This window comes from Triticum urartu, chromosome 2 (genome assembly GCF_003073215.2).
Source record: "Triticum urartu cultivar G1812 chromosome 2, Tu2.1, whole genome shotgun sequence".
NCBI classification, from domain to species: Eukaryota; Viridiplantae; Streptophyta; class Magnoliopsida; order Poales; family Poaceae; genus Triticum; species Triticum urartu.
In genome coordinates, this window is record NC_053023.1 from 146,834,386 (window position 1) to 146,844,061 (window position 9,676).

The window sequence follows — 9,676 nt, forward strand, 5'->3', positions numbered from 1 at the left end:
GTGCGTGTGCCGGCAACACGTCCTTCCGCGAGCCGGTAGGCATTTTAGAACACAAAAAACGACTAAAATATAATTAATTTACGCATGGTCTTGACTTGTTGTGCTCGCACTGGTAGCAGGAACTAGTAGAGGATTTTCTTTATTTATAACTCTCCTCACATTTTTTTGGCTTTGAAGTGAATCATGGTTGTGGACATTATGTATGAATGTGCAGATATCTGTGAACATGAGTTTGATGTGGAAGTTGAACTTGGAATGTCGGGCTTGCGCGTGAACTATACCATGTCCAATGCTTCGTCTGTTATTGTTTGGAAAGTAATTGCTGTTATTACATGACCCGAAAAAAACATTTTGTGCCACATTAGTAGATGCATGGACATCACAACAGGCATGCTGACTGGATAAACATTTGAACCTAGCTATTATGAAGGAAATTTTGTATTGACAACAGTTTTAGATAGCAGGAGACGCCTAGCCTGCTCTGCCTCTGCTAGCTTATTTTTGGCTTCTTCCATCTCTTCTTTGTCTTGGGTGAAGAGAGCATCTGATTGCTCTTTTCGCTTCTTCAGGAACTCAGCTACATTCTCAAGGGCTGCTGCACGCTTTCTTTCAGCCTTTACTAATGCCACGAGGACACGAACATCTGATGACTCCACCTGGCTTGTGTGTAATCCAGCATCATCTGGGAATTTGCACCTTGTGTGTAATCCAGGCTCATTTTGGAAACATGATCTTGAGGTTGACCATACTTCCCTCCTCGCATGAACTGCATCCTGACATGAAGTTACTTCTTTTTTAGATCAATACTCGGAGCAACCTAGATCCATTTAGTAGAAGCCAGATAAACAGAACTCGGAGAAGTGAATTCAAAAGGAAAAAAATAGACTACAAGGTGAGAACACCCACTTCCTACATCAAGCTAAAAATGAAAGCATAAGGATGATTAAGACTCTTATTACACATCGAAGAACACCACGCTTAAGAGAAATAGAAACTACAACATATACACATCGAAGAACACGAGGCTACACGAAAGTAATTGAAAGGGTATTACTTACCAAAGCTCGTTTTACAGGTTCGGTGCAGCTCCTCTTTAACTTTCCATGCTCCTTGAAGATGTCCCGAATATCCCATGTTTGGTCTTCATTGCTCCTCTGCATGTTCGCACTCGTGGTTTTAAAATCTCAACATGGCAAGAAAAATATACTACTAGTAATACTCGTGCATCTTGTGGGCAACATTAAATCACTCGTCTGCCATGTTAGAGCATCTCCAACAGAATCGCAATGCGCGGCGCTTTAAAAAAGCGTTTACAGTGCTGAGATCGAGAAGTAGATACTAGAGAGTAGAGGATAGTTCGAAGCATTGATAGATAAAAAAAGATAATTCAACTACTCCTCGTCGTCCGACTCCTCCTCGATGATGTCCTCCTCCGACGTCTGACTGTAGGCGTGAAGATACCGATCATCGTCAGATTCCCAGGGCAACGCTACTCCTAGCCTCATGTTGAATTGAGCGTCTGCTTTTCGCCTACGCTTGTCCTCATGATAGGCGGCTCGCTCCGCCCTCCTCTTATCCCTCTCCGCCCTCCTTTGTGCGTAGAACTCACGCTCATTGATGATGTCCTGCGGGAAGTGTTGGCACCACATCGCCATGGCTTCCTCATCCATCTCGGCAATGCCGAGACGGTGCTCCCGCCTCCAGTTGTCGCGACGATCCTCGTCGGTGCTAAGCCGCGACAGAGGCGTGAGCTCCTGCGTCCGCTCCCGCGTCGGCACATTGGGGAAGTTCAATGTTCTATGAGGCCACCGGAGGCGCCACACCGCCGCGTCATACGCGCAGGCGGCCTCGTTGGCGGTGTCGAAATTGTCGAGGCCAAGGCGCATCCCGCGGAACCGGATCTCGGCGGAGAAGCCGCCGGAGGGGCACGCGCGGACGTCACGGTATCCCCAAGTTTCCCGATGACGCGGCGGCATGGTGGCGAGGCGGTGGCAAGGCGAAAAAGAGTGGGGAGAGAGCGGTGGCGAGGCACAGAGCGGGGAGAGAGCAGTGGCAAGGCACATAGCGGTGGGAGGGCGTTGGATTTTATAAAGCGCGTCAGACGCCGCGCGCCAAAACTAGCGCACGCCCGGCCGCTTTATCCCGTGTGCGCGCGATCCTTTCCCGATGTCTCTGCTATCTCTACTCTCTTCTCTACTATTATATTTATTTAATATTTAATATTTATCTCTACTTCCTTTACTATCTACTTTTTTTCTCTATACTTTTTTTTCTTGCAATATAGGTCGTCCGATTTATATCTGACAGATAGGAAGGAAACAAATGGGAATTTTGCAAAAAGATACCCATACCCCTCTCCAGATTTGCAAATAAGGCCTTCCCTCATTCATCCTTTTCTCGCACAAGATAAACTACTCATACAAATGCATCTTGATGCGTGCAACGCATGGGCATCTTGCTAGTTCTAAAAACCTTTCCATCATTTGCCACACTACTGGTTGCAGATGAAAAACCTACCCAAGCACAGCGCGATACAGGAGCGACGCACAATTACAAGCTGATATTCTGTTGGACAATGGAGACTATAACCAATTACTTTTACGGGAACAATAGCACCCAGGAAATTTGAAGGGTAGGTATGAACAAAATAGGAACTGCACATGTACTGCTAAGTGATTCAATACACACATTACCAATCGAGGAGGAGAACGATGGTCGCGGCGGCCTCTGTGAGTCATGGTCGGCAACGGGAGTCAGTTCATTGTCCACGACGGTGGTACTTCTACGCTTGGCGTCGGCTTCCGGGAAGAAGATCCGAGACCGTGGAAGACGATGCCGGGGAAGAGGCTCCGTGTATGACGACGACGGTGGACCGACTCCAGTGCGGCGTACGAGGTCGTCGATGAGGTAGATGCGTTGCGGTGGACGAGTGCGCCGATGTAAAGGGGAGTAGCATGAAGGCTGCGGTGCCGTGGAGAAGTCTATTTTGCGGTGGGGATAGAAAATGGGGAGTATTCAGGTGTACTACTCTGGGTGCCGGGGTGGGGTTGGCTGGGTAGGGTGAACCTAAAGTTACGAAAACATCCCCCTACCAAGCGTCATCCATAGGCCTATTCCGAAGGCTATGATGGTAACTTTCCACTGCTCGAATCAGGGTCACGGGAGATTTTCCCGCCGACCTCAAAATTTTGTGACACTGGACTCCCCGTGTGGCGTGTTGAGTGATTCGGCTAAGCAACTAGCGAGTAGTAGTAGTAGTAGTAGTAGTAGTAGTAGTAGTAGTAGTAGTAGTAGTAGTAGTAGTAGTAGTAGTAGTAGTAGTAGTAGTAAACTCTGCATATTAGGATTGACCGAAGTCAAACTTCCTAAAGTTTGACCAAGTTTATAGAAAAATATAAACATTTACCATAACAAATATGTATGATGTGAAAGTACATTCAATAATGAATCTAATGGTATTTATTTGTTATTGTATATGTTAATATTTTTTGTTATAAGCTTTCTGAGAGTTTACAAAACTTGACTTTGACCAATGCTAATACGCGGACTTAAATAAAAACGGAGGGAGTACACATTTGTTTTCTTAGTTTGTAGTGAACTAATAATTTGTTGAAATTGTGAAATAAATATATTAGGCTATTGACTTCGAATGTAATGGTCTATACAATTCAATAGTTACAATCATTGTCGAATCCCAAGATGTATACAAGGTCTATAGTACTTCACAACATGCTCAAACTCACATAATCCCAGTCAAATGAGAATCTAAATGCATTTCATAGTTATTACTTTGTAGGATGCAACAAAAACAACCATAACTCTACATTAGCCATTATAGAAGCAACATTTTGACATATCCCAATGTGTGAATGAAACATGCAGAGAGAGCTTTTGAAGATGGAGCAGATAGGGCGGGAAAGATTGTATGTATGTGGACAAGAGAGTAGGAGACAGACCTAACGAGACAGAGAGAGAGATAGAGAGAGGAAGAGAGAGGAAGAAGTTAGATCTGTGAGAAAGATGGATACATGTAATATACATGAGATGCGTGTGCATCTAGATTCTGTATACGTGGAAGGAGAAGAGACAACATGGTTGATGAGAGAGATGGAAAAACATGGACGAGAGGGGAAGGATCTTGGGTTGAGGGATTGACAATTTTGTGCGGGGGAGAGAGGGATTGGTAATTTTGTGCAAGAGAGAGAGAGAGAGAGAGGGTGGGGGGAGGAGTCAGTCAGCCGTCGTCACATCACCCTGCTTCCAAATGACCCCGCATTCTCTAGCGCAGTGTGGTCGCCGTCTTCGATCTGCTCGATGCCCTCTTTGAAGATTGAGGTGTTGTGCATGTTGGGGTGCAAAGAAGCACAAGTGAGAGTGGTCGCCGTATAACCTTGGATGGGGATGAATTGTGTGCTCGGGGGAGTGTGTGGGTGTGTGTTGTGCTGCGTGTGTCTGTGTGTGTGTGTGAGAGAGAGAGAAATATTGAGAGAAAACAAACCTAAGGAGAGAAATGGGTATTCACGAAGAGATTGTGCGGGCCTTGAAGTGGGCAGGGGCCGGGTGAGGGTGTCAAAATGTGCGCGTTGATGCATGTGTTGCATGCGACCGTGCGAGGGACGGACGAATCGAGAGAGATGGTTGTTGTGTTACGGATGCTCCTCTCTCTCACACACACACAAGTAAACTAGAAGACCGTTCTGTCATGTATACACAACGTATCGGCATCTGTCTATGTCTCACTCATGCATGATCATTTGCACATTCACACCTCTCTATGTCTGTATCACACGCCACCGTCTCCACATTGCCCTTCCGCCACAACACACATATGGACACATACACACGTTCTCTCTCAGTCACACACACAAAATCAGTATTAAAAAAACTAGGGCGCACCTAAAACGTCCAAATCCATATAAACACGAACTGGAGCTAAATTCAAATATATGGAAATATTGCAGCATCAAGAACTTTCACAGGGAAAAAATTTGAGTAATATTCGAGGATTGTTTTCACAAACACAAAAAGGTTCGGTGGATGTCCTTCGAGCGCGACACGGTGACGTACCGTTCGATCAACCGCGCGGCCGCGGTTCACGTGCTTGCACAGGATTCCGTATCGTGGCTGTGGTACTAACTAATAAAAGCGCTGCCTAAGTCTAATGTTTACGTGTACTAGTATGGTTTTCTTTTAAGTTTGACCAACCTTATATATAAAACTAAAGTAAGCTCCCACATGCGCACTCATCAATATGCCGCCGCCGTTGCGCATGCCGGCGCCCGCCTGCTCCGGCCAACAATTTCTCGCCCATCACTGCCGTGTCGCCGCCATCCCTGTGCCATGAAGCCGAAGGCTTGCCCGCTCACGTCGTCTGCAGTCCCTCCTCGCGATGCTGCCGTGCTACCAAGCACGCGAGCAGCTGGTGGAGCTGCGTCTATGCACGCAACGTACAAAGAGGAGGACGAGTGCGTGCTCCAGCACGCCGGCGAGGAGGAACTAGCGTGTCATTGTCGTCTCCGCCCGTGCGGAGGAGGCGCGCATGGTGGCTGTCACGGCGGAAGCCGGTCGCGCGCGCGTCGAGCCCGAAAACTGGGTGCGGACGCGGAATCTACCTTCGAGACCTTGAATGCCACGTGGATCCTGCAATCTGAAGGAGCAATTTGGGTCAGTCGACTCATGTGAGCCGTTTGATGCAACATGGATGGCTAGAAGGGCTTCTTCCACCTCTTCTTCCGTCTTCTTCCTTCGCTCCGTCGAACTTCTTTCACAAATCGACTGAACCAAATTATACTACTAGTACGAACGTATTAAGTGCAGTAGGAACACGAAGATACAAGCAGTAGTACCAACTGCAAGAAGAACAGTAGTAAGACATAGTACTAGTACTACTGTACGTACTAAAGAGTTCAAATAACGAGAAAGAACATAAACATAGTTCTGCTGGGGCCTCAGCACAACACACCCTTGAAAATAAACTAATCCACTAGTCCACTTGACACTGCAGTAGAACCAGCATGAGCGACGACACTGCCACCTACTCGGAGTCCGAGTCCACGTCCTCGACTTCGTCCTCGTCCCTCTTCCTCTTCCTCTTCGCCGACGCTTCTTTTCTTGAACCGGACACTGGGCTCTGCTTCTTCATCCAACCCTTGTAGATATTTAAATAAAGGTAGGCATCCATTGCTGCGTACAGGATGTGATCTTAATCTAATGTCTTCGACTCCCATGCATGATGAAACTTGTGATGAGGTTTCTTTAGTTTAGCGTACGAAGGATCAATCATGGCTGCTGCCAGGGTCAGCATTGAAGGTTGAGAGGAGGACACCAGGCTTGAGGAGGACACCAGGCTTGCCTTCTGGAGATCGAAGGGCTGACCTACAACGAGACCTATCCGACGCAGGACATCCCTATCGTTCTTAAATCCTACAGTAACGAATTTCACTCTTTTGTCCTTGAGTAAGTTCTTAAAATCCTAGCACTCAACGTCGGCATGGAATATGTGGTAGACCAAGAAAACTTTATGTACGCAAACCTGGATCACGGCGGGCTTCTTCCTCTCTTCGTCCTTTAGATCCTTCTCTCGTCCCAGGACTGTGGTGTACTCAACATCTAGCCCAGCGACCCACTCATCCGTTGAACTTTTGAACATGCGTAGGAAGCGAGCAAGCCATGCTTTCACCATCTCGGATCCACGTGTGTAGATGACGATGAACTGATCGCCGGTGATGGCTCTAACCTGGTACTCAGCGGCGACCATGGAGATTTGGGAGGCCATGGATTTGGAGGAGGGTTAGGAGAAGTTGAACTGTTGTACCCCGCAAAAAAACTGGGAGCGAACTAATGTGAAAGGACGGGACGACTGGGAGCGAACTATTGTAAGGTAGAATACGGGGACAAGTAGGGCATGCGAACGACGTGGGGTTGCTGGCTTGCCTGGTGGATAAACGGCTGCAAGCCCCCAAAGAGTTCTCGAGAACTATGCGGGACCCACTAGATGTCATGTCTACTAGACCCATATCGTAGGCCTAACGGTATAGCTTCTGCCTGTTCGCACGCCATGCCGGTGTGTGGATGTAACTTCACTTAATTCCGTCCAATGCCGCGCCTCCCATGACCTTCGCCTCCCTCGCGCGGTCGCGCCCTTTGAGACTTCGACCGGCTATAAATGAGCAATTTTTTTTGCCTTTTTTTAGACAAGCAATTTTTTTGCCTACTCCGCATGCATGATACTCCCTCTAGTCCTTTTTACTCCCGTCAACTGTTTGCAAAGTGTTTGACCAAATTTATACTTTTTTTGAACACCACCTTATATTAATTAACCAGCCACACCATTACACTCATTCGATACAATATTCACCACACATGGCGGTACATTATTTACAAGAATACCATCTAATCTATTGTCAAAGCTATACTTAGGAATTAAGTGTGCCACCTTATTGGCCGAACGGCTAATCTTTGACAATTGAAGATTGTTGATCAACTTCGAGATGCTCAACGCTTTCATCTTCAGGTCACACATAGCAGACCTGTCATAGTCCCCCGATGCAAGAGACGCTACCACAAAAGCGCAATTAGTCTCTAAAATTACAGGATTATGAAGAGAAATACCTATGTAGAGACCGGCAATGCAAGCCCTAAGCTCCGCTTCCTCCACGCTTTGACAGGCATCAATGAAATCCCACTACCAAATTTATACTAAAAATATCAATATCTATAATACTGATTATAATGAGTATAAGAACTACATTTTATAATGAGTGTAAAAATTATTGATTTCACATTGTGAATGTTGACACATTTTTCTATAAGTCTGGTGAAAGTAGAGGTACATTGACTTCAGACAAAACTTAAATGCATAATGCAGACTAGTTCCTCCGTCCAGGTGCATGCCATGTCCTATCTTGTCATCACAACAAGGTTAGCTATTAGAGTACCACTACCTCCCTTCTAGTTTAAAGGGCTCGATTCAAAATTTTCACCTACTCTTAGCAAGATAGTAGAGGCGGTGGAATAGTTTTTGAAGTCTGCAAAAGTACTCAACTAGTGCTATCGTTCTTCACAAAAAATGTGTTTACCAATGCATGCATGAACACTAGTTACTCTAACCCCCTCTCTTCTTTAATTCTTTACCACATCAGCATGTTTGCTATTCCCATGTGCATGATACCAGCTAAGATACCACCATTATGGCTAGCCTTAATCATCGCATGCAATAATTTAGTGCACCTTGAAATATGAACATGTGTGGGGCGTGTATGTTTTTAATGACTTGAGACTATACCTAGCCCGGCATGCAAGATGACATATTATGCACCGTTCCCCATACCTGCAGGAAGCCCGTTCGTCTCCAAATCTTTTCCTCTCCATGTGTGGAAACAATATGCCTGCCAAACTCTCCTTCTCCCTCCGGCGGTCCCACCACTCCACCCCGTGTGAAAAAATCTGCATGCATGACTCTCCTCCCCCACGCTCGTCCAACCCATTGTGACCAGCAATATTTCCACCCCTTCGCTCCCCCGTAATTTACTCCAACAAATATGCCCACGTAGCTGTTACTTAACTGCAGGTGCATTGGGTCACTGTCATATGGGCCCAACAGGGGTCTGGCCCACATGTCAGAGACGCAACTGGACCTGCAGTTAAGTCAGTGCAGCTCAGTCCATATCTTATGTAGGTGTGACATTGCTCGCTATAAATATTGCGCCTCCCACGACATCGCTATCTCCTCCCCCTCACGTTCACGTTTATCGCTATCTCCTCCCCCTCCCTCTCACGTCGACCACCATGGCATCGCCCCTCCCAAGCCCTAGGAGACCCTCGCTGCACCGCGTGGACGGTCATGCGTCACCGTTCCGTTCCTCGCCGCCACTAGTCGAGGAGGACGCGTCGGTGTTCCGCTCCTCGCCGCTACGCGACGCGTCGCCGTTCCGTTCCTCGCTGCCACTAGTCAAGGAGGACGCGTTGGTGTTCGGCTCCTCGTCGCGACGCGACGCGACGCGTCGCCGTTCCATTCCTCGCCGCCACTAGTCGAGGAGGACGCATCGATGTTCCGCTCCTCGCCGTGACGCGTCGAGGTGGACGCGTCGGCATTCCCAATCTCGCCAGCACGTGCGCCGGAGGACGCGTCGGCTCCCCGCTATGAGGAGAACACCGCGCTGCCCGCCGAGCCCCCCAGCCTTGAGGATCTTTGGAAAGAAATGGATGTCGCCTTGTGGGAGGCTTTGCCTCCAGCAGAGCGCGCCAAAACAGAGGCGGAGAAGAAGGCCGGGGAAGAGAAGCGCACCACGGAACAAGCTGCCTGGGAGGCCTATATCGCGTCCGAGAGAATCAGGCAATTGGCTCTTTGGCAGAAGGCTCGTGCGAGGGCCGTGAGGGTGGCGGAGGACGCCTGTGCCGACGCCCTGAGTGTAGTCGGGCCCAAGCGCCTCATCTATGCTTGGCGGTATGTGGACCGGGTGCACGCTTCCAGCGAGGAGGAGTACCTATTGGCGCCGGATCACCACACCGGTGGGATCACGCTCGCCCACCGGCAAGCCGCCAATCAGCACCTCGCGAGTTGCGAGGCTGAGGAAGAGGCGTTGTATCAGTGCGCTGGGAAACGGCCGCGCACCAAGGCACTCGTGGCGCGCCGCAAGCGCTCCTGCGAGCGTCGTGGCTTTTAGGAGTATAATTT

The 9,676-nt window shown here is 48.3% G+C and overlaps 1 protein-coding gene across 1 annotated transcript; it reads right to left on the reverse strand.

Annotated features, from left to right (window-relative positions):
* Nucleotides 1-909: 909 nt before the first annotated feature.
* On the reverse strand, nt 910-1,976 carry LOC125535475 (ethylene-responsive transcription factor 1-like). Its single transcript, XM_048698529.1, has 2 exons — nt 1,462-1,976; nt 910-919 (listed from the first exon to the last, which is right to left on the reverse strand). The coding sequence occupies exons 1-2, from the start codon at nt 1,974-1,976 to the stop codon at nt 910-912; spliced, it is 525 nt and encodes a 174-aa protein (XP_048554486.1).
* Between the last annotated feature and the right edge of the window lie 7,700 nt (nt 1,977-9,676).

Bases quoted from the DNA above. Each gene is read 5' to 3' on its own strand.
- LOC125535475 (XM_048698529.1), bottom strand. From the start codon at position 1,976: ATGCCGCCGCGTCATCGGGAAACTTGGGGATACCGTGACGTCCGCGCG.